The sequence below is a fragment of the Physella acuta genome, unplaced genomic scaffold (genome assembly GCF_028476545.2).
Source record: "Physella acuta isolate Inbredline_101_S28 unplaced genomic scaffold, ASM2847654v3 ptg000416l, whole genome shotgun sequence".
Taxonomy (NCBI): domain Eukaryota; kingdom Metazoa; phylum Mollusca; class Gastropoda; family Physidae; genus Physella; species Physella acuta.
This window is the reverse complement of record NW_026731935.1, coordinates 244384-269654: the sequence shown is the minus strand read 5'-3', so window position 1 is coordinate 269654 and position 25271 is coordinate 244384. Positions and strand designations below refer to the sequence as shown.

Here is a 25271-nt window from a genome sequence, read left to right as displayed (position 1 = left end):
ATACACTGGGTTGGATAATTGACCCAAGGTGACGGGACAGTGGTGAATGAAGTTAAATCCCCCCCCCCCATCCCACCCCGAACTGATCTGTTAAGTACATGTAGAAAAACGCGTAATGATGTACATTTATAATTAAATGTGTAGATGTATACATATTTATATTAAGAGAGTGGTTATTTCCCCTATCTCACTTGTCATAAATAATTTCCCAGGAATTATTATGGAAGATTTTTTTTTACAAGAATTACAAAACAGATTGTGTTACGTTCATTGTTTTTGGTTGTAGTGTGTGTATATTTTTTTTTTGTTTAGATTGATACAATTTTTGTTTTGTCGGCCTACATTGTGTGTTTTTTCTTATTTCTTCAGAGTGCTACTTTCAATTTATTTTACATCATAGCGAAGTAATGACATACAGTTATATATATATATATATATATATATATATATATATAATACACGTATATAGAACGTGTTAAAAGTTCGGCGCCTTTTTTTTTGCTTTTTGCTCCCTCTACGACGAAAACCTGGATACGCCTCTGTGTCCTACCCTCATCGTTCATTGGAGTGTAGTGATGGCTAGCAAGAATCATGTCCTACCTGTCAATTACAAATTGCCCCTCAACCTAACATGAAATCCTAGCCATAATGTAAGGATAGTTCTAAAAAGACAGAAGCTTACTCTACTTAGCTGTGCCACCTGTTTGGCAATTAATAGATTGCCTATGGATAGTACGTAATGTGATCTTTGTTCTCTTTCGACCAGTTTCAAGCATAAGATATAGGCTCGCAGGAAGTCTTTTTACTCTATTTGCGGGAAACGCCTTTTCTCGAGTGTTCGGAATGTCCTAAATCGATGCTGTACTGTGTAATTTTTAGCGCAATTTCCATTCTGGAGAATTGCGTTTATTAACTCGTCTTTTCTGGGAATGGATGAATGGATGGATGGATGTGTGTCCGCAGCTTTAAGTCGTATCTCCTCCTCAACGAAGCAATATCGAGGACTAGTTCCAAAAGCAAATATGTTAAGCAAGTTATCAGGATGAACATAGGCCAAAAAAATTCCGGGTTTCTTTCATGGATTTCCCGGAAAAGCCAAAAAACCTCGAACAAATACAGTTTTTGGCCTATACCTCGGCAACCAGACCACTTAGCGACTTGAAACATGTACCAATCGATTCCTGCCATAATTTAGAACAATATTGCCGAAGAAAGTTTTCAAAAATATCCTTTCGTTCGGTCACAAAAAAATTTTTGAATTAATTAAAATTTGGACTGAATTAGTAGGCATTTTATCCAACCACACCACACGCGTCATCATGTTCAATGGCTGCGACATCACGTTCGGTCGTCGGTAGCTAGGCGCGCAATGGTTTTTAGTCATGTTACTCTATTGTAAATAAAACATGTAAAATACTGAAAAAAAATTAATAAAAAACGTTTTAATAATTAACCAATGGTTTTACTAACCCTGCTCTTGATTTACGCTACGACAGAGCTATTTTTAGATAACATAAGGAAATTGCGCTAAAATTGTCACTAGACTTTTTAATTACCTTGTTTAATGTCGATGTTAACAACTTGTTGGCTAGACAATCATCTGTTGACTTTTTCTTCCATGTGTATAAAATGAACTATTTATATTATGATAAACCACAAAGAAATAAATGAAGATGAATGACTGCACTAAATAACAATAACTGAATAACACAACCTTCAGTTGATGTGTTTCAACAAGATCAGGTTGTAAATATGCCCAGCCCATGGTTGCAGCAGGTTTTTATACAACTCTATATTTGATTTGTTTACTTTGTGCTTAAACATACTGGGTTTGACAGACAGATGCAAGTAAGAAGAATAACTTCAAAAATAAATACATGTTTAATTGTATTCTTTTAAAGTAATTATAAAACCTACAGTATATAGAGTAAATCAAAACATTTATAAAATATTGTAGGAGTGCCAAAAATGATTGAAAGAAGACAACATTAGCCAAATGTGTATTCTATAACTCACTAGGAAACTAAATAAAGCACTCATGATAGAACAACTAAAAAATATAGTCACGTCAAATCAATATAATCCCTGTCACCCATGCTCAACTTAGGAAACAAGGTGGACGAATGATTGTCTGTTGAGGCACAACTCTTGCTTTTACTCTTGCTGGTTGGCTGTGTTTGCTGAATCACTCGAGTTGCCTCAGGTTGCTGGCTGACTCCACCATCTGATGCAGGAGAACTACACGGTGTTGATTTGGAAACTATTTTAAACAGCGGCATGTTTTTAAAAGTTTTAGGATCACAAAATTTGCTTTTCTTTATAGTCTTATTTTTAGGCACTATCTTGGTGTGTGAAGCCTTGGGTGGCCCTAAGGGCTGAACAAAGGTGGTTGAGCCACCAAAGCCATCGTAACCCCGTGTGATGACAGATGGCAGGTGAGCCCTGGAATTGGAGATACCTGTCATCTTTTTTTGCATGATGCTCAGCATTGTTTTGGGAATGGGGGGATCATTCTGTGACTCCAATTCTAATTTTGCTCGCTTTGCTGCATGCAATTTTTCTGTTGCTGTAGGAATTTGAATGAACTTTAATTTTGGTGTAGAATGATCATAATTGTGTTTCCTTTTGTTGTCAACAACAGAATCTTCAAAGAGATCTGGAGTAGAACTCTCATTGACATCAGTCAGAGGGTCATGTTGATGAGGTGGAGTGTAGGCCACATTGGGGCTGTCCTCATTTAAAGCTTGGTTGAAGCTCTGACTACCTTCAGTTATATTATGACGCAATGCATTTCTAAGGTGCACCAGCTTTCTTCTTTTTTCATTGTTTTCTTTCTCCACCTGTTAATTCAAAGCATACTCAATAAAAATAAATGACACCTACTAATATGTAAAATGGATATAGCTTTAAAAACTCATATGTACACAATGTAGTATCAATTTTATATGTACTCATGACATACATATGAGAAACTGTTAAACATACAATGAAAAAGAAAGATGGAGAAATTCTTTTTAGAAAACTCCATAATTTTATTATGTGCTATGAAAGTTCTAAAAAACTTTAAATAGATATTTGATTACTATTAATCTTTTAAAAAGAAAAGCCCACCTTGGTCAGACCTTCATTTGCCCTTTCCAGCTCAGCAGCAAGTTCTTTAACTTTATGCTTTAACTTTCGAGCCTCAGTGTGATAGTTGCCAACTGACTGCTTCAATTTGGTCACTTTCTCCAGTAAACCTTTCTTGTCATTTAATACCTGGAACAATGGTAAAACATTACATGAGCAGATGAGCCACTACTTTATTTGTTATTAAGGGGATTCACTTATCAAATTCTTTGATTACAGCTAAGCTGTAGTCAGAGTTTCTTTCAGGCATCTCTTCTGAGGGGCTTTGCCCCCCGAAATTTTTTACCCCTCCCCCCCCCAACGAAATGAAATTTATATAATTTATATAGAAAATATATAATTTTAACAGTGTGTCCACCCCCCCCCCCCCCGAAAATTTCAAGTGCCCCCCCCCCCCCCCCCCCCGGAGAAAAAGTCTGGAAGAAACACTGGCTGTAGTGAACTGCTTTAACTAGGAGAGTAATGACTGTAGTATAAAAATCCTGCCATTCAAAGCATTAAGTAATATTTGCAGTGGCTTTAAAACTTTTTTTTTAAAATTGAGAGCTTTTTATGCTTTAAATTAAGACATCTTTGCTTGTTTTTCGATTTAGCTAAACAAACTTTGACAAAAATGGAAAAAAAAAGCAGAACGAATCTTTTGGCGGGACAGTAGGCATGTCTGTTAATACATTGACAATTAGTCGTATGTTAACTTTAGCCAGGATAAAAAAAAAGAATTTCAAAATTGTGTCTATTTGACTGATTGTAAAGTAAAATTTTCAGACCTAACAATGTATAAGGCACATGAAGTAGAGTCTGTTTCTTGAGCATGGTATATAAAGGGATGGTGTGCCCAACTGCCTTTACTTTCCCTAATGTGAGTCAGATACCCATCACAGCTGGGTGGTCTCAGAGATGTTCTACAGACATTGATACAAGCTTGTGACTTTCAAGTTACCAATGAGCACTTTACCACGCTATTGAATTACAGATTGAATACTGTCAATGTGTAAATCAAAGTCTTACTTTGCTGTACTCCCTTTTCATAACTGTGATCATACTGGCCAGCTGTTTGAGTGAAGACTCCCCACCTTCTGTGTACTGAGCCATAACTTGCTTCACATCATCTTCACAACCTGTAGTTACATTTATTGCCTTCAAATCCACATGAAACAATGCCTGCTTAATGTTGTTTCATTTTTAGGACAAACTTCAGGAAATTTACTAAACAATTACTTTTAATCAACAATTTAAAAAATAGTGGCCTACCATTCAAAACTATCTCAAGATTTTGAAGTGCTTCAAGTTTTTTCTGAGTTTTCCTAAATTCTTTCATGTCATCTACAAAGACAGCATTTTCATTCTGTAACAGCTGAATGTTCCTTTGCATGACCTCTTTTATGCTGAGTTCTTTATTTAATTTAATGGTTAAACTTTCACACAATGACTCAGATTGTGCTAGCCTTATAGCAAGCTTATCCCTGGCATCTGCAAGGTCTTGCTTTTGTCTATCTTTCTCACTTAACTGAACCTATTCAAGAAAATAAGATTTCCTGTAGGGATAGTTAGACCACACAAAGAAGGTGTATATTGACAGTACAAGTAACCAGACAGCCCCTTCTAAACCATTTATGAAATTAATCACAACTTAGTGAGTGAATATCAGGTTAAGACTTTCAATTGTAAAATAAGTGCCATTATAGAGTTGAAGTTATCATTAGCTCTATTCTCTGACTCTCAAATATGGTAATTACCAGCTCCAGCTATTGCTCATTGGCTAAGCATACTTAGAACAGAGTTAAGATTGCTGTCACCCATGTTACAAGTCACTAGACATGTGGCTTTCTGCCAGGCTTTTGCTTCATCCCCCCAGCATATCGCACCAACTGGTTTGGACATGTGGGCAGTTCAGTCAGGAGATGACTTTTGATTTAGCAATGACATGGTCTAATGTTACACCACATCGTCCCCAACTTTAACCTGATGTTAATTTTAATTTGGTATGCTGGAGGGTAAAGTGCTCAAAAATGGATGTGCATATACATATTCTTGTGACTTAAGACATAATAATAGAGTTTTCTGATAGACCTGTAGCGGCTGATAAAAAATGAGAAATTAGTACTGATTATTGAGCACTGCGTTAACACTGCTGTGTATTTGATAAATGGTAAGTGATTCTTGTCATTGTATTTATTTATTGCCAGACAATGGATTAAAAGCTTTAGTCGGCAGGAAATATTAAACAAGTCAACCTTGTTAGACACCTGAGCTAGGTGTATGTTTGTATAAAGTGACAATAAATACTAGCTTACCTTAAGATTTCCTATTTGATTGATAAATTTACTAATGTCTTCATTTCCATTCAAATCTTCAGCTATGTCGAAATAGAGACGCTTAATTATCTGTAAAATATTGAAAAACAATTTTAAAATTGTTAAATAATGGATTCTAAATAAAATTTATGCATGACAATTTGACTGACCAGTAGAAAATAAATAAGTTTTTAGCCATACCTGATTTGGTTTTACAGTAGTTCGACAGCTGGGACATGTGGAAGAGGTATCCATCCATCTCATGAGACATGTTTCATGAAATGTGTGTCCGCAGTGCAATGCTGCAATATTTACAGTCAAGGCATCCTCAAATAGGTCGGAGCAAATACAGCACTGTGCCCTCATTACTGAAACAAAAAATTAAAATTTGTTCTTTTGGGATATAGGCTATAATTGCCAAATGAAAAATTAATACAGAAATGATATACAAATTGTCAAATTAAACTATAAGTCATGTAATAAGGATCACAATCTTAATGTTTAAGACTGACTTGATAAAAAATGAGCAGCTTGACACGAATATTGTAGTTAAACTTCAGACATCTGCCAGATCCTCATGTCCAATTTGTCCATGATACTGCTTCGAGAAAATAAAGAAAAATGTATCATATTAAAGATGAAAAAAAACACATTAGAACATATAGGCTATATACAAAATGATAAGCAGGGAAAAGACTACTGCTACATAAAAAATAAACCAAAAATACAAAAAACTATTTCTGAAACTAGGGTGAATTATTATAAAGGATTGGATTCAAAGTATGAAGTGGCTATTCCAGGTCGACTGGGGTTAGCCGTATTAGGGCTTTTCCCAACCTGAACTGTTCATGATATATTTAAAACGAGCCGACCCGCTGCGTATCATACGCCGCTATTTAGTGTTTTTTTTCTACTTTTCAGTAATTTATAATTTGTGAATTCGACAGTACCAATGCTGCCATTGAAAATATTTGCTTAAAAACACTAAACCCCCCCCCCCCCCCACGTGAAAGCAGCCTCCTTAGTTACCTCCTCTAAGTTTAAAATCGTTTCAAACTAAATTATCTGCCCCTAATAGCCGTCACCAAACCCGTCTCTATGATTGTAAAATGTAAACAGAGTGAACACCGCTCACCAGATCATGTGGGGGTGGGGTGAGGGTGGTAGTGATAGTGATAGAGAGGAAGAGAGGGGACTGCAAAGGCGCGCTTGCAGCTTGTTTTCTAACTGATCCCAGAAGAGAATTATATATATATAGATTTTAATTTGGTATGGTGCAGAGTAGTCAAGTTAATGTACATCTCTCATGCCATAAAAACCAGGTATTAATCTGTAGGATGCTCGCTTCCATTTGGGATTTATTTGAAAATTTCAATTTTATTTTTGCCGTAATTGAAGAAAGGATAATTTGACTATTTTTAAAAATCTGAATTGTGTAGGCCTAATTGTAATTTCTTCTTGCTTGAGGCATGATTGCGAGCATTTTTTCAAAGATTAAATAAAACGCAATGAAAACAGAGAACATTGCTATGGCATTGACCCTGGAAGCGTAAATATTAATAACTTAAACAAAATTTACTTGATCAAGGAATCTAGGCAAGTTCAATATTGCCTACATTTTATAGGACTAACTACAGTATCTAGGGCTGACACTGAAAATTTGAACTGCTAAAGTGCAGCTTTAAAGTTAACTAATCTAAAGGTAAGTAAATCAATACTATAAAGATGAAATGGACTCTGTGTCTGTGTATGCATGTTTGTGGAAGACATGCAATGGAAAAAAAACTCTAAATCAAAAACTTTTACAGGCAAAAAGAATGACGTCAAATGAAAAAAATTTTTTATCAAGTCAGAAAAAAACAAAACTTATAAAGTTGAAACTCACGAAAAGTACACAAAAAGAATGATGTCATTATTTGTGGATAAAATAGAATAGTCAAGGATAAACAATAATAATGACATCACTAATAATGGATAATAAAGACGCTTACATTACCGCCAATTTATTAGTCTAAAATATTAAAAGTGTATGTACAAGAAACAAACAGCAAATACGAATAAGAATATGACACAAAAGCAGAATAAATAACGTAACAATTAAAAATATGAAACTAAGCAGGTAGGCCTATAGATCTAGGCCTAATCAAGACAAATGTCATAAATAGATTTAAACCAAATATCAAAAAAGTAAACAGCTGCTCATTTAGTTCTAAGTCTAGGTGAAGCTACTAAGTGTAAGTAATAGGCACCAGTCTAGCATGAAGTCTTCTATAAAGTATAGATCTATATAGGGGTTGAAATTTCGATTGTAGGAAAAAAAGTCACAGGAAAAAAAAACAGAAAAAAAAGTCACAGGAAAAAAAGTCACAGGAAAAAAAGTCACAAATATATATTTGCATGATACTTGTTAATACTTTTATGTATTAAATATTTAGAGAGTGCAAATTAACTTAGGATTAATTAAATGTAATGTGTGTAGGCTGTATACGCATAGTAATTTTTATAATTCATCTAAAAATATTTAGTATGAAGTATGTAGATTGTAATTATGTAAAACTTAAGGTTAGTAGCGTTTAATAGAATGCTCCAAAGTCCACGGTTTTAATCCTGTTTTTTTTTTTAAAATACCAACATTAAATTACCGTGAAATGGTAAGTTCATCTGACTTGCTGCCCTCAACTCATGGCCACAATAGTTATGTTTAGATGTTTAGTTCAACCACCTTTACTGCCCACATTTATCACGCTCATTACATAACAAAACTTAGGATCAAAACAGAAAGCCGACAAGGTTGAAAGGCTGTCATTGACGCATGACGTCAACAACACAAGATATGTTCGGACAATGCCTACTGAGGAGAGGCCGACCAGAGAATAGCCTACGGCAAAATTTTCCTAAATTTCTTTTATAATTAACTTTTCTACCGCGTTTTTAACTAAATACGTAACAAAAGTTGAGAGTGTTTGTTTTTACTTACAATTGTTATAAACCATAATGCTCTTAACGTCTATAAATAATTTATGCTATAAAAAAATACAACCCACAACAATAAACATGCAAAATGTTACAATTCTAAACAAATAAATAAAAATATTTCTAAAAATATTTTTGTGACTTTTTTTTTGTGACTTTATTTCTGTGACTTTTTTCCAAAAATTTTTTTCCACTGTGACTTTTTTTCTGTGACTTTTTTTCCTAGCAAAAACTGTGACTTTTTTTCTGTGTTTTTTTTCCTGTGACTTTTTTTCCGTTTACCGAAATTTCAGTTCAGAAAATGTCGATTTTAGTTTAGATACCCATAACAGAATCTTCCATAAAAAAGGTGTGTTGGGTTGTTAGTAGTATTGTAATCTCAACTAATTTTATGGTTAGAAATTAGGGTTAGGCGTATGGTAGGACTAGGTACAGGGTTAGCATTGACTATTGACATTAGCCAGCCAGGTGTGTATTTTAGTAGTATTTTACTATTTAGACTACCAGTAACCTAACACCCTTTTTTTAAAAGAAGATTCTATTATAGGACAATGGTATAAAAATTCCCCCCAAAAAAGTGTACAGTGGTGCTGTATTATGTTTGCGTGATTGCTTTTGGTTAGGGTTAAGTTTAGAGTTAGATTAGGGTTGCTAATTTTTCTACATGCCTGGGCCTGAACATCCACAGAGGTAAAAGTAAAGTTCTCAAAGTCTATGCATCAAACAGCAGCCCCATAACATTGGCAGAAGAAGCCCTAGAAGAAGTGGATAGATTCACCTACCTTGGAAGTATTGTTGATATTGATAAGCAGGGTGGGACAGAAGCAGACATAAAAATAAGGACGGGCAGTCTTCAACCAACTAAAAAATGTTTGGGGTTCTGGAGATTTAACCCTTGGAATAAAAACCTGATCTTCAACACACTAGTAAAACCTGTTTTACTCTATGGAGCTGAGACATGGAGAATAACTGCTATAAATAAGAAGAAAATACAATCATTTATAAACGTATGCCTCAGAAAGATCCTGCGAATTCGCTGGCCTAAAACCATCAGAAATGATGTTCTATGGCAATGGACAAATCAACTGCCAGTTGAAGTAGAGATCCTCCAGAGAAAATGGAAATGGATTGGCCACACACTCAGGAAGCCTGTATCCAGCATAACAAGACAGGCCCTCACCTGGAATCCTCAAGGCAGGAGGAGGAGAGGCAGACCAAGAAAGACCTGGAGACGTGACCTGGAAGAAGACACCAAGAAGATTGGATACACCTGGGGACAGTTAGAGAGACTAGCCCTGGACCTGGACAGAGACGTCGGGTGTGGGGAAATTGCAAGACGCGAAAAGCGAAATGGCGAGGCGGGAAAATGCGAGAAGGGCGCGAAAACGGTCGGTCACGTGACTTTTTGTCTCGCATTTTACCACAACCCGATACTTACGCTGGGTGGTGTTGAAATGCGAAGATTTCTGTGAAAAATTTACCACACCTGATTTTCAGTGGTATTTGGTCCAGACTTCAAAGACGTTTCGTTTAAATTGTTAAAACTACAGATTTTTCCGTCGCTAGACATACTGATGATTTGTCAACTCCCCCCATCTTTTGTGTCGACTTGGAATACCACCTTGTTCGAAACCGACGGAAATACCGCCGACGATAGATCAACTTCTCTTTTGTGTGGAACGCCGAGGCCACCTGATTTACCGTCTTTGAAGATCACCGTGCCCGGATCCGCTGCAAACATATTTTCTATTGTTGCAAAGAAATTTTGCATTATAGCCGCCGCCTATTATTTATTATTTCCATAAATAAGTCAGAAAAAATAACCTCAAATTAAGTAACGATTAGTGCCCTATGTGAAGGCGAGGACTAGATTAACCCTCCCCTATGTGTTGCTTATTCCTAAGCTTTTATTAACTCTCAATGCCCCCAGTTTTTTTTCTCTTACTTGCTGTTTGGGGAAAAAATAAAAGTGATGTCACCGATATTATCAGTTGCTCGTGTTATGTCGTAAGCTATGGGCCTACTTCAAATATTTTTTAAACCAGTTTGAACTTATCTGAATTTTTTGGTTTTGGTGGTGGTGTTATTTGGGGTCTTCCATAAATGACGTCACACTCGTAGGGGGGGAGGGGGGGGGGGGTCTGTAATTTTAATTTTATGACGATGTGTGATGAGGGGGAGGAGGGGGGTTAGATGTTGTGAAGTCACACTATAAAAAAGCAATGTTAGAAAAAGAATTTTAGACTTTTCGCGTTTTAGAAAACTGTTTTAATAAATTGTAATAGGAATTAATTAAAATACTCTATTTTGACCAAAATTAGACAAGATTTTGGGAAAATATTGATGTTTTTAAAAAATTCAACTGCAATTTTGAGAGGTGACGGAGGTGAGGGGGGGGGGGGGGGGGGAATTGTTTTACACTTTTTGCAAGTACAAAAATGTTGCAGAATATCTCTCCTGCTGACAAGATTATACCAATTCACAATGACACAGCTCACGTTTGTATAAACATAAGCGGGCTAGATTTTTAAAATTAATGCCGACTGAGACGGGATTTTCCTCTCGCTAACAATGTTAGGATTTTTAAATAGATAGATCTAGATCTATATATCTTCTTAGTATCTATCTATCTATATAATAAAATCTAGATAAAAAATAACAACATACAACACTCGCTTGTTTATTTTAAAACAAAAAAAAATAATTTAAATAAATAAAGATGAAAAAACTTTTTTCGCAAAAAGTGTCTAGCTATTTACCCTTAATTCCGCAGCTTTGTCTCGCATTATCTTCTCGCATTTTCCCGCCTCGCCATTTCGCTTTTCGCGTCTCGCAATCTCCCAACACCCAGAGACGTCTGGAAAGCTCTTGTCAGCAGCCTATGTCCCAGTAGGGACGACAGGCAAACCTAACCTAACCTTAGAGCCGGGTGTGGGGAAATTGCGAGACGCGAAAAGCGAAATGGCGAGGCGGGAAAATGCGAGAAGGGCGCGAAAACGGTCAGTCACGTGACTTTTTTGTCTCGCATTTTACCACAAGACAATACTTACGCTGGGTGGTGTTGAAATGCGAAGATTTCTGCGAAAAATTTACCGCACCCGATTTTCAGTGGTATTTGGTCCAGACTTCAAAGACGTTTCGTTTACATTGTTAAAACTTCCGATTTTTCCGTCGCTAGACATACTGATGATTTGTCAACTCCCCCCATCTTTTGTGTCGACTTAGAATACCACCTTGTTCGAAACCGACGGAAATACTGCCGACGATAGGTCAACTTCTGTCTTTTGTATGGAACGCCGAGGCAAGCCTGATTTACCGTCTTTGAAGATCGCCGTTCCCGGATCCGCTGCCGCCGCAAACATATTTTCTATTGTTGCATAGAAATTTTGTATTATAGCCGCCTATGATTTTTTTCTAGCTTTTTTTAACCATATAAATCTAAGCACAAGGAAATGCCTACATCATTTGGATACAACAAAATAAAGTGACGTCACCGATATTATCAGTTGCTCGTGCTATATCGTAAGCTATGGGCCTACTTCAAATATTTTTAAAACCAAGTTGAACTTATCTGAATTTTTTGGTTTTGGTGGTGGTATTATTTGGGGTCTTCCATAAATGACGTCACACTCGTAGGGGGGGGGGGGGGTGGTCTGTAATTTTATGACGATGTGTGATGAGGGGGAGGAGGGGGGGGGGGGGGGGGTTAGATGTGAAGTCACACTATAAAAAAGCAATGTTAGAAAAAGAATTTTAGACGTTTTTCGCGTTTTAGAAAACTGTTTTAATACATTACAAAAGGAATTGATTAAAATACTCTATTTTGACCGAAGTTAGACAAGATTTTGGGAAAATATCGATGTTTTAAAAAAACTCAACTGCTGGTGACAACAATGAGCAAGATATTGCCAAAATTACAGAAATGATAAAAAATACAAATTATAAAAAACAGAAAACAGATGTTGAGCGTGCGGATGATGATGATGAGAACATGGGTGCCAGTGTTGTTTGTGGGATGAACGAGGAGGTCAACTGTGATGAGAATGTGAAATGTTGTGAATGTCGATTGGAAGAAGTAGCAAAAGAAAAATGTATAAATGGGAGTCTAATGAACTGGGTTGGGTGTACTATGTGTGAAAGATTGTGTCACGAGGTGTGTTTGAGGACTGTTTCAGAAGATTTTGTTTGTAAATTTTGTTTGTAATTAAAATTACTTAATAAAAAAATAAATTGCACTTTTTAGAATTGTTTATACTTTTACACTTTTTGCAAGTACAAAAATCCATAAATAGATGTTGCAAAATATCTCTCCTGCTGACAAGATTATACCAATTCATAATGACACAGCTCACGTTTGTGTTTGTATAAACATGAGCGGGCTAGATTTTTAAATTAATGCCGACTGAGACGGGATTTTCCTCTCGCTATCAAGAGCGGGCGATGACCGTAGCACAGCAACGATGTTAGGATTTTTAAATAGATAGATCTAGATATAGATCTATCTATCTTCTTAGTATCTAGATAAAAAATAACAACATACAACACTCGTGTTAAAGGGTATGGTTAAATGCTTGTTTATTTTAAAAATATTTAAAAAAATAATTGAAATAAATAAAGATGGAAAAAAAAAGGAAAAAACTTTTTTCGCAAAAAGTGTCTCGCAATTTACCCTTAATTCCGCAGCTATGTCTCGCATTTTCCCGCCTCGCCATTTCGCTTTTCGCGTCTCGCAATTTCCCCACACCCCTTAGAGCCTGGGGAGTTAGTTTAGGATTATGTGTAATTTTCTTTGATGTCCAGATTTGCATCTAGATCTAGATATTAGGGCTCAACTCATTAGTAATTAGGCCTAATATTAATATAGGCCTAATCCAGTAATTGACTTAAAAATTGAACAAGAAAGTAGGCCCCAAACCCGGGCATTTGCTGCTTAATTCCAGCTTAATAAACAAACACACAAGTCACAGTCCTATACACTAAACATTAATAGATTCTAGATTTTCTAGATCTATTCTAGATTAATCTAGATTCTAGATCTAGAATCTCTATTTTAATTTTATTCGGTAATCTATCGTTTTGGGTACGTAAAATCGCCCGCGACTAGTAATGTGAAAAACAGGTGACTCCTTACATTTTAATAATTATTTCACATTTTGAGGAGGATTTATGTTTTGAAAAATACAAAAATGTTTCCTTGTTTCATTTATGTACCTGTTTTTAAACAATTGAATTAAAACTTTTCAGTAATAAATGAACACCAGCGATGTTTCCAACAGATGCAACCATGCTCATTTACTATAGCAGCCATCTTGTTAAAGTTTTATTTTTATAGACTTATAGCGCCAGATTCAGGCGGAAGTCACTCTATTTTACAAATGGCTGCTGTTTATATAGTAATATATAGCAAATCTTGCTTGCAGACACTGCTGTTTAAAGTTAATTTCTGGCCTATATTGATATATTTAGCCATTGATTTAGGTTTACGAAGTGTCTATTCACAGTCGACTGTGAATAGCCGTATTGGGGCTATTCACAGTCGTATTCACGTGACCGTTTTTGATAGATTTAATGTTAAAAATACCCAACTAGGCATGAAGATGTGTGGTCGAGCTGTCATTGGGAGTGGCTGCCGTGCCAGAAGGTGTGGGTTCAAATCCATCAGATGCCCTGTTTTTATAGCTCTTAATCTATGCCTTTCATTCTTAATATCTAAAATATTTTTTTCAGTTACTTATGTTAATTTTTTTTGTGACGTTATAGTTGGCATATCAGCAAAAAAAAAAAAAATTAAATAAAAAGAGAGGAAAAAAACACAAAAGTGTGATGGAAACTGTGAATTATAGCTGATTATATTCTAGTGTATAGATTTAGAGTGCATAATTGATCATCTATGACCTACGTAGCCTGTAGCAGATATGTCTGATATGAGCCTAAAAGCTAAACTAAACTTTAATTGTAATAACTTTTTTATAACAAAATAAAAAACGCACTGCTCTCTTAATCTATACCTCATTCCCCAGTCACAATAAATGCTTTTATTATTTTAAGATATTATTCACAGTCGTATTTAGCATGAAATGACAGCCGACTGTGAATAGCCGTATGTAGGCTTTTTGATGAGAATTACAGAATGATTTTTTTTATTAAAAATGTATTAATAATAGCTAGAATACTAGTAAACTAAGCTAATTTAGCATATTTTAACTTTCTGTGCAAAGTCATTATTACTGAAAAAAATTCCAAAGTCAGGTCAGCCTGTGGCACCCTCCACTGAACTTGAAAGAAGGAAAAAAAACTTGACCCGTGACCTTCATTAAAACAGAATTTACTTATGTTTCTTTTTAACTATTAGTAAACATGTGCTTAATATTACCCAATAAGTAATAAAAATTTGACAATTAATTTTAATTACTGTTGTAAAGTGAGATAAACAGCTTAATAAACACGTGTTTTCTTGAGGGGGTGTGACCCGGGTGTGGAACATCGCATGTAACTTTTTATTTCTGTGTCTTATGACTATTTGTTCACAATCAGCATGCTATGCTTTTAAAATTGATAAAGGGTAAGTATACCAAGCTACAAAACCTAAAATCTAACTAATAATTCATACTTTCAGTTTAAAAAATAATAAAAACGATCATCAATGAAGAAAGCGTAAACATTCTATTTTTAGGTGTGACATAAAAAAACAGTCATAAACCTAGCCAAATGATTGGATTCTTGCGCGGCACACATTTTCCCGCGCCTCGTGTTCACCAAAAAAGATTATAATAAAATGGCATTATTACTTGCACGGACCACATCTCATTCCGACCATAAGTTATTACCAGTTAATTGTAATGTGTGTAAAATTGATACTTTCAAGTTTCATATACACATAGTTTGGTTTATTATACACTGGGTATTTTAGAGTTATTTGATTCGAAAGATGAGAATTATATAGAGCTACTTTCACTAAGGCGCCGCTTGCGAGACAAACAAAGAAATTAGGCCAAAAGTAGATCCGACAATTCTTAATTAATAGACTTAAATAGAAACGGATAGTTCCGATTTCTAAAATTAACGATGGCTTCGTAATCATTAGTTTTATCCCTCTACCCATTAGTGAAAGCGAAACTGGTCGCCATTTTTGGTAAGCGCATGAGCCGTGAGATGGCTTCAAAACAACAAACCCGGAAGCTGTGAATCGAACGGCCTACGTATTGGGGCTATTCACAGTCGGCTGGGAATAGCCCCAATACGGCTATTCCCAACCGGCTGGGAATAGCCTTGGCCTTAGGTTTATTATTCATTTATCTATAATATTTGACACAAACATATCACAATATACTTCTATTACAGCCTTGACAATGAGGTAACGTTTTCGTACATTAATAGCCGCGGGCGATTTTACGTACCCAAAACGATAGATTACCTTTTATTCAGTTGCTTCACGTTCCGTCACCACCAGCTGAGCGTATAGTATTTATTAAATAATTAAATAATCATAAAATAGTCTAATTTATTATGAACACCCTATTTACTATTTATGAATATTTACTATTATTTAGGCCTATAGTCTATTTATCGATGCTTAGTATAATTAGATCTAGATATCTACTAATACTAAAAAGTATTATTATTAATATTAGGCCTCTACAGTTGTAACCGTCCTTTACTTTTTTGTTTATCTTTATTGTGACGGTTTGAATTGAGGCTGATTTCCGCGCTCTTGTTTCCTCTTCTTTAAAAAAAGATCATTGCTGGTATATGAGCTAACGTTATGCCAGATAGGCCTATGCACAGTTAGGCATAGACTTATTTTCTGATTTCTTGGTCCATGTCTAGCCTATTGTCTACCCTCAACGAATAAAAGAGAAAATTTTCGGGCTTAATATAATAATAATAATAATAATAATAGGCTAATAATAATAATAGGCTAATAATAATAATAATAATGATAGGCCTAATAATAATAATAATAATAGGCTAATAATAATAATAATAATGATGATGATGATAATAATAATAATAATAATAATAATAATAATAATAATAATAATAATAATAATAATAATAATAATAATAATAATAATAATAATAATAATAATAATAATAATAATAATAATAATAATAATAATAATAATAGGGCTGGTAAGTAGGTCACCAACCATGCAGGTTTTATTGAGCCGTAGAACTGGTTGGTGACCTACTTACCAGCCCTGTGGGGGGGGGGGGGGAGTAATAATTTTAATGCATTTTTATTTTCTATTATGGGTAATTATTTTCTAACTCTAAAAAAAAGTTATTGGATGTAATCCATGGTTGCTGTTTGTTGTTTGTTTGGTGTTTTTTTTTTGGGGGGGGGGGGGGGGGGCAGTGACGCGCTTCTAAGGAAGGGGCAGTACATACCTTAGATGCCTGAAGGAAACTGCCTAGCTGTTTCTATCACCATACAGGCAAATTTATAATTGGACATGACATTAGCACTAAAAGTCGCATTCACGGCCTATGTTAATTTACACACATAACCTTCAAACATCGTATTGTGCAATGTCAAAACGAAGCTGTGTAATCTTGTGATATCATCATACACTTCAAAGCATACACGATATTTTCTTTTCAAGCGTACTTGGGTATTTTAAAATATAAATTCTTTATTTAATGTATTATGAATTTTAGTGTTTGATTTAGTAAATCAATTGCAATAATGTTTTTAAAAAAAGAATGTTCGTTGTTTCTCATAGGTTACTAGCCACGTAGCTGATTTAACACCTACATATTCTATAGACCTTGTACAGAGGCGTAGCGACCCTTCCCGGCGCCCGGGGACATACTTCCAATTTGGCGCCCCCTCGAGAGCAAATTTTCGATTTGCACCCCCCCCCCCCCCTCAAACTTTTCATTTGCACCCCTCCCTCAAACTTTCAATTTGGCGCCCCCCCCTAAGGTCGGCGCCCGGGGACATATGTCCCCCCCGCCCCCCCCCCCCCCCCTCGCTACGCTACTGACCTTGTAATCACATATAGCAAGGTTGGCAATACTCAATCAATATCTAGCTAGTATATATATATATATTACGTGGCGCTTTTTCTCGAATCGCCGCTCCCCAAACCCGAAAACTTGCATACGTCCTGAGCCTAACCAGTGTTTCTTCCAGACTTTTTTCTCGGGACGGGGGGGGGGGGGGGGGGTTCGACAGAAAGGGGGGGGGGGTGGCGATGTTGAAAAAACTTTAGGTGATGGCACGTCAGATCTCTCACAACTTTCTGTGTCATTTGGTTTAGAACACGGCCCTTGGTGTAACGTCTCTGTATACACACAAGATGTTTCAACGTACATTGATGGTAAAAGTAATCTCTCTCTTGATATATAATAAATATTATATATATTAAAAAAATTATCTAAGAAACTCCATATATATATATATATATACATATATATATGGAGTTTCTTAGATAATTTTTTGTTCTAAAAAGGAGTGTTAAGTTGGTTTTCCCGAAAACACAAGTTCGTGCATTACTTAAATGGTGCCGAGTTGAGAGTATTCTAAGGTAAGTTCGGGGAAATCGCTCTCAGTAGAAGCCTGTTAGACCACATTGGCACCTTGCCTCAGAAACCGCGATGAGGTAAACATTTCACACGAATGGCCACCTCACTCTGAAGGGATTTTTTTTTTCTTACAGGTAATATTTTTTTCCCGTTTATAAAATCACCTATATATCACTTATATATATATATATATATATATATATATATATATATATATATATATATATATATATATATATATATATATATATATATTTCACCACACAGTCTACATGTTTTACTTACTGTCATTAATGTGCAATTAATGTTTTTCTACATCAGACGTATATTTAAATTTCTGGTTCTATGATATTTAATGTGGTTAAGGATAATTGAATCACATCTTGTTTTACGATTGGACTATTGAGGACATTCATTCAATGTTAAACATATTGAAGAAAGAATAATGATATTGACAATATACAAACTTATTTCCATAGCAACCGCAGTGTTGATGACAGGTGTCTCGTGTTCACCAACAGGTACTTTCTGTAAAGATAGGACCTTGTTAGGTCATTGTCGACATGTCTTTGGTATATAATATATTTATTAGGTCTCTGTCGAGTTAGTCTTTGCTGTAGGTCTATAAACATCATTAGGTCATTGCCGAGGTTGTCTATGATGTAGGTCTATAAAAATCATTAGGTAACTGCCGAGGTAGTCTTTCTTCTTCTTTTCTTCTTCTTCGTTCTTAATTTTTAGTGTTGGAAGGGATCGAGCCTTATCTGCCAGAGGGTTTGAACTCGAGACTTTTTTCGAATTTATCAACCATGAGCTTTTGCCGACTCGACCACGCCTCCATCACAAGGAAACGTGTCAACTGGTTATGCGCCATAGAGGCCATTGACTCTGATTTCAGCCTGCTTTTCTTTTTGGATTTGCTTCCATAGCCTTTGTCCAACCAAGAACAAAATTACAAGGCAGCATTTGTTTGATTTTGGAGTTGTCTGTAATAGAAGAGTGGCTGTCCCCAGCTAACGAGACTTTCATCGGGTGAGCCCACCCTCACCCCGAAGAGATGCCTGGAAGGTACTCTGGTGATGATCATTCTCAAATATGTTTCCATTTTAAGTTTTAGTTCCGTTTGTGACTTAAAATCTTGGCAAGAGTGGACTTTCACTCTTCTTCGTTTCAAAACAAAAGTTGACAAATCAAATGTTAAGAATGATGTGAGGTCGGCGTTTAACAAAAACTCACTCGCTAATGTTAAAGCTATTTATTATTTTATTTTAAAAAGTTATCTGGGACGCGCCAACTTGGCTTTACTAAAACGTTGTAGCCGCCCATAACACATTGGGAACATGACTGTGATCTACTTACATTTGGCTTTACTAAAACGTTGTAGCCGCCCATAACACATTGGGAACATGACTGTGATCTACTTACATTTGGCTTTACTAAAACGTTGTAGCCGCCCATAACACATTGAGAACATGACTGTGATCTAGATACTTACACTTGGCTTTACTAAAACGTTGTAGCCGCCCATAACACATTGAGAACATGACTGTGATCTAGATACTTACACTTCGCTTTACTAAAACGTTGTAGCCGCCCATAACACATTGGGAACATGTCTGTGATCTACTTACACTTGGCTTTACTAAAACGTTGTAGCCACCCATAACACATTGGGAACATGACTGTGATCTAGATACTTACACTTGGCTTTACTAAAACGTTGTAGCCGCCCATAACACATTGAGAACATGACTGTGATCTAGATACTTACACTTGGCTTTACTAAAACGTTGTAGCCACCCATAACACATTGGGAACATGTCTGTCATCTAGATGCTTACCACTGTGACATGATCCACTGTGACATGATCCACTGTGACATGATCCACTGTGACATGATCCACTGACATGATCCACTGTGACATGATCCACTGTGACATGATCCACTGTGACATGATCCACTGTGACATGATCCACTGTGACATGATCCACTGAACCATTCATTCTGTTCCACCACCAGGCCTGTCTGTCCAGGAACTGGTGAATATCCGGTGTCCCAGCGAGAAGCCCAACATTTGCCTGCGGTATGGCGTCTTCTGTAGGCTCTCTGAGTTCTGCTCAGCAGACGTGTGTGAGAGCTGCTTCCCGCTGGAGGCGAAGGCAGATCTTCTGGGGTGGTGTAGGACCGTGGGTCAGCACAACGTGTCACACATGAGACATGCGCACTGTCGTCTGGCCTGTCAGGACATCTACACGTCTGACATGCTTAGCGAGAAGAGATGTAAGCATATGGGGTTTCTTTCAGACATTTTTCTCTGCGGAGGTGAAAGGGGCTGGGGTCAATTAGAAATTTGGTAAATACATTTACTGGGGGAAGAGGGTATTACTAACATTAAGTTATTTGCCTTCATTGATGTTTTAGATTTTATTTTTGTTTTTCATAGCGATAAACAACCAACACAATATAAGCTCGGCTGCCGTTTTAATTAAAGACACCGATGTATCGTCTCTTTCTCGTTTTGAGATTATTGGTGAGTTATACTTAATATTTTTCTTTTTGCTTGTTTGATTATTGGTGAGTTTACTTAATATTTTTGTTTTTTTTTTCGTTTTTTTTTTGTTATTGTTGAGTTATATTAAACATTTTATATTGTTTGGTTTATTGGTGTGTTATACAAATTGTTATATTTATATTGGTGAGTTATACTTAATATACATTTTAAAAATATGTTTGATTTATTGGCAACGACTTCACTAGGCTATCGGAAAAACAAGACGTGTAATACATGCCATATTTAACTTGTCATATGTGTTCACCATCACATTCATCTAATACATGCCTTATATTACCAGCCAGTTTTTGGGCACCTCATTAATCTAATACATGCCTTATATTACCAGCCAGTTTTTGGCCACCTCATTCATCTAATACATGCCTTATATTACCAGCCAGTTTTTGGCCACCTCATTCATCTAATACATGCCTTATATTACCAGCCAGTTTTTGGGCACCTCATTAATCTAATACATGCCTTATATTACCAGCCAGTTTTTGGCCACCTCATTCATCTAATACATGCCTTATATTTCCAGCCATCCTGTCGTTGGCCATCTCCCTATTATGTGTTGTCTCTATGGCCATATGGATCATTATCTTCTACTGGCGTCACCATAACAACAAAACTATGTCAGGTAGTTTTCATTCATTTATAACAGCTAAATGTTATCATGATATAATTACAATTTGATGGTTTTACTGCAATTACAAGCCACATCTTAATTACATGCCACATTTAAACTATATGACACATTTAAATTACATAATACACATTTTAATTATATCCTACTTTTAATTACATTCCACACTTGACATTCCAGCTTCAAAGAAAGGGCCAACTCTTCAAGGTAGTTTATTTTTATTTTATTTCTGAAACTTTTTTTAGTGTTGATGGTAAACGCTGAACCAATTAGTATTAATATTTGGGCTATTAAGACCTAATGAAGTCGATATTGACTTCACAAGGAGAGTGCAACCTTCTAATATATACATATAAAAAAAACATCCCTTCCAACCAACACGTCCTTTTTGAGTGCCTAAACGTATGATATCTACACAGGTAGATGGGAAATTGGGGAGAGGGGGTGGGATGTCAAACTTGAGGTCAACATTCAACTGTCAATAAACCGACCCGGTGAGAGTAGGGTGACATTTGCTTTGGCTGCTTGAATCTGAGATCAGGTCTAATTTTTTATGTCTGAGATCAGGACTAATTTTTTATGTCTGAGATCAGGTCTAATTTTTTATGTCTGAGATCAGGTCTAATTTTTTATGTCTGAGACCAGGTCTATTTTTTTTAATTCCTTAGATCAGGTTTAATTTTTTTTTCTTTCTAAGATCAGGTCTAATTTTTTTATGTCTGAGATCAGGTCTAATTTTTATACGTGATCTCATGTCCAATTTTTTTATGTCTGAGATCAGGTCTAATTTTTATACGTGATCTCATGTCTAATTTTTTATGTCTGAGATCAGGTCTAATTTTTATACGTGATCTCATGTCTAATTTTTTATGTCTGAGATCAGGTCTAATTTTTATACGTGATCTCATGTCTAATTTTTTATGTCTGAGATCAGGTCTAATTTTTATACGTGATCTCATGTCTAATTTTTTATGTCTGAGATCAGGTCTAATTTTTATACGTGATCTCATGTCTAATTTTTTATGTCTGAGATCAGGTCTAATTTTTATACGTGATCTCATGTCTAATTTTTTATGTCTGAGATCAGGTCTAATTTTTATACGTGATCTCATGTCTAATTTTTTTAATACCTGAGATCAGATCCGATGTTTTTGTCTGAGGTCAGATCACATTTTTTTAGTACTTGAGATCAAACCCAATTTACCAATTACTTTTTGTCAAAACTTAATTTACTTTCTCATGTGATTAGTGTATCATTTTCTGAAGTTTTGTGTGCGACGTTTTTTTTTTTTTTTGACGTAATCAAACCTAACCTGTTGCAACTAGCAAGTTGTTTTTATGTTAGGTCATGTTCGTGTAGGACTGGAGAGAATGGATTCCATATCTTTAAGAGAACACAGAATGTTGCTGGTGGATCAAGCACGGGAGGGCAACACACCAGACGATAGGAGGGTTAATGACGTCATTGTGTGACATCATGCACGGCTGGCACAACAAGCTTGCTGAACAGACATATAGTCGTTTGGTTTTATAATTTAAAAAATGACATTATAAGAAATGACGTGTAATGGTTGTAATCTTTTTTTAAAAAATGTTTCGTTTTTATTATTTTATTTTTTATTTGAAAAAAGTCTGAATTAGAAAAAAAATCGAACATATTTTGTAAAAATGATGGTAATCATTTACATGTGATTGAATGTAATAAACGTTTAAAAAAGTGTGACAGTTTATGTCTTCAAAATTAACACCTACTGCCAAGTGAGTTTCAGACATACTAGAGGTAAATAGCTTCAATATATATATACAAGTATATACGGGGATAGCGGGTAATTTGTTTACCCTAAGGACAACAATTAATTCAGGGGGGTCATCGATAAATGACGTCACGCTTTTTTGACGATTTTTACCTCCCCCTCCCCATCCGCCACACATCGTCACAAAAAGCCAGACCCCCCATACCCTTTAATTACGTCACACCTCAGCCTACCACCCAATCCATCCTCAAAATTGCAGTTGAATTTTTCTTAAAATACGATATTTTAACAAAATCTTGTCTGAACTCAGTCAACATAGAGTCGTTTAATCAATTTCTATTAAAATTTATTGAAACAATTTTCTAAAACGCGAAATAACGGCAAAAATTCGTTTTCTAACATTGTTTTTTTATAATCCAAAAGTGTGACATCACACCATCTGCACCCCCATCCTCTCATCACACACCGTCACAAAATTACGCCCCCCCCCCTCTTTATGAATGTGACGTCATTTATGGACGACCCCCTAATGCAAAAAATTCAAGTCTGAAACAGTTTATTTTTATATTGAAGAAATCTTTATTATAAACTGGACTAAAATATGGTTTTAATGTGTAATTATTTAAAAAGAAGTAATCAGGAATTTTTTTACAAAACAAAATTTTCTGCACATAGTCCATATATCATATGGTAAAATCGTTGAAGCATTAAAGTACCAACGGGAGTAAATATCAAATTTTTAGCACTTATTTGTTATTTTCTATTTAGCTGTTGGTCACTGTATAATCTTGGTAGTCGCAAAACTTTTACTTCTATATATCCTTGTCGAGTCAAATATGACCTCAGCACTCCGCTCGTTTTTCTGTTGTCAGATTACATATCTCAAGTGCATCTTTTCCAGGATATAGCCAGATATGTCAGGAAACCTACGAAAAGAATCTTCGGTGTCTTTATTTTATAAAGCTGAAAGAGTTTACGAATCTTTGCAACAATTATTTAAGTTTTGTGATAGTTATGTGGCAAGTCGTTTTTTCCCCCAGTTTAATGAAAAGTTAACTCAGCAGAAAATCATCAAAATCCTGATCTTTCGTCACAATGGGTTTCTTGCACTTTTGGATTCTCCGTCTTGAGAAAATAAGAACTTTAATGAGAATTTTTTTTCCAATGTGTTAAAAAAATTGTATGACCTTATTAATTAAAAAAAATAATCATTTTTCTTAATCTTACACGCTGTCTAGGAAAATTCAATGTCCGTCATCATATTGTATTTGGCTTGATTAGAAAGCTAGATTTCTCATGTATTTTGATCGTATTTTTCGATAAATCGGAAACACTGAAACTCTTTCAATCGGCTTTACAAATTACACGGTGATGAGTTGGGGGGGGGGGGGAGAAGAGGGGATTTAAATAGTGTGACGTAACACTATAGATTTTTGTAAACTTCTGCTACAAACTGAATTTTAGCCGTTGTTTCGCTTCGCTTTTTTTTTAAAAACTGTTTTTGTAAACCATAATAGAAATAGATTCATCTACTCTGTATTAAGCGAACTCAAAATATCTTTGAAATCGATTAAAAAACAATTAAACAGTAATTTTGAGGAGGGGGGGGGGGGCTGTTGTCGGTTGAGGTCTGAAGTCATTTTAAGGAGGGTGCCTGGCTTTTTTGTGACAGTGTGACGGAAGGAAGGAGGGAGATAAAAATCTCCCAAAATAGAGTGACGTCATTTCTGGATGACCCCCCCCCCCCTCCCTCAACCTGCCAACCAACAACCAGCTGATGTAGCAATATGGTCTCTATAAATGTGGTGAGAGGCACCAGTCCAACAACCAGCTGGTGTAGCAATATGGTCTCTATAGATGTGGTGAGGGGCACTACCACTTTCTAGTGACTCTCAGGTTTTCATACACAAGTGGCTGCTGTTTTTGTTCTTGTAAACAGTCCGGCCGTTCTATATTCAAATGGGCCACTAGGATGACATCGGCCACTAGGATAACATCGGCCACTAGGATGACATCGGCCACTAGGATGACATCGGCCACTAGGATGATATGGGCCACTAGGATGACATGGGCCATTAGGATGACATGGGTCACTAGGATGACATGGGTCACTAGGGTGACATCGGCCACTAGGATGACATGGGCCACTATATCTGGATGATATGGGCCACTAGGATGACATGGGCCACTGGGATGACATGGGCCACTAGGATGACATGGGCCACTAGGATGACATGGGCCACTAGGATGACATGGGCCACTAGGATGACATGGGCCACTAGGATGACATGGGCCACTAGGATGACATGGGCCACTAGGATGACATGGGCCACTAGGATGACATGGGCCACTAGGATGACATGGGCCACTAGGATGACATGGGCCACTAGGA

At 36.0% G+C, this 25271-nt stretch overlaps 2 protein-coding genes across 4 annotated transcripts; one reads left to right on the top strand and one right to left on the bottom strand.

Annotated features, from left to right (window-relative positions):
- Positions 1-1870: 1870 nt before the first annotated feature.
- LOC131942638 (E3 ubiquitin-protein ligase TRAIP) lies at positions 1871-16142 on the bottom strand. 3 transcript variants are annotated; one of them, XM_059302535.1, is made up of 8 exons: positions 16055-16142; positions 5936-6021; positions 5625-5791; positions 5424-5513; positions 4381-4642; positions 4138-4247; positions 3112-3258; positions 1871-2840 (listed from the first exon to the last, which is right to left on the bottom strand). In XM_059302535.1, exons 3-8 carry the CDS (start codon positions 5787-5789, stop codon positions 2064-2066), a joined length of 1551 nt encoding a protein of 516 aa, XP_059158518.1. In that variant the 5' UTR covers positions 5790-5791; positions 5936-6021; positions 16055-16142; the 3' UTR covers positions 1871-2063. The 3 variants fall into 3 exon arrangements, with proteins under 3 accessions (XP_059158518.1, XP_059158517.1, XP_059158519.1); XM_059302534.1 differs by having other exon boundaries at positions 5936-6024; positions 16055-16128; XM_059302536.1 differs by lacking the exon at positions 16055-16142 and adding an exon at positions 9179-9560.
- Positions 16143-18842: 2700 nt separating this feature from the next.
- On the top strand, positions 18843-23368 carry LOC131942641 (uncharacterized). The gene is made up of 7 exons (XM_059302538.1): positions 18843-19003; positions 19948-20208; positions 20372-20458; positions 21021-21119; positions 21306-21332; positions 22471-22832; positions 23303-23368. The coding sequence occupies exons 1-6, from the start codon at positions 18985-18987 to the stop codon at positions 22596-22598; spliced, it is 621 nt and encodes a 206-aa protein (XP_059158521.1). The 5' UTR covers positions 18843-18984; the 3' UTR covers positions 22599-22832; positions 23303-23368.
- The last annotated feature ends 1903 nt before the right edge of the window (positions 23369-25271 follow it).

Coding starts and splice junctions, on each gene's coding strand:
- LOC131942638 (XM_059302535.1), bottom strand. CDS start 5,789: ATGAGGGCACAGTGCTGTATTTGCTCCGACCTATTTGAGGATGCCTTG. Junction 5,514..5,624: donor CTACTGTAAAACCAAATCAG/GTATGGCTAAAA, acceptor AATATTTTACAG/ATAATTAAGCGTCTCTATTT. Junction 2,841..3,111: donor CAAATGAAGGTCTGACCAAG/GTGGGCTTTTCT, acceptor TTGAATTAACAG/GTGGAGAAAGAAAACAATGA.
- LOC131942641 (XM_059302538.1), top strand. Junction 21,120..21,305: donor TAACAACAAAACTATGTCAG/GTAGTTTTCATT, acceptor TTGACATTCCAG/CTTCAAAGAAAGGGCCAACT. Junction 21,333..22,470: donor GAAAGGGCCAACTCTTCAAG/GTAGTTTATTTT, acceptor TTTTTATGTTAG/GTCATGTTCGTGTAGGACTG.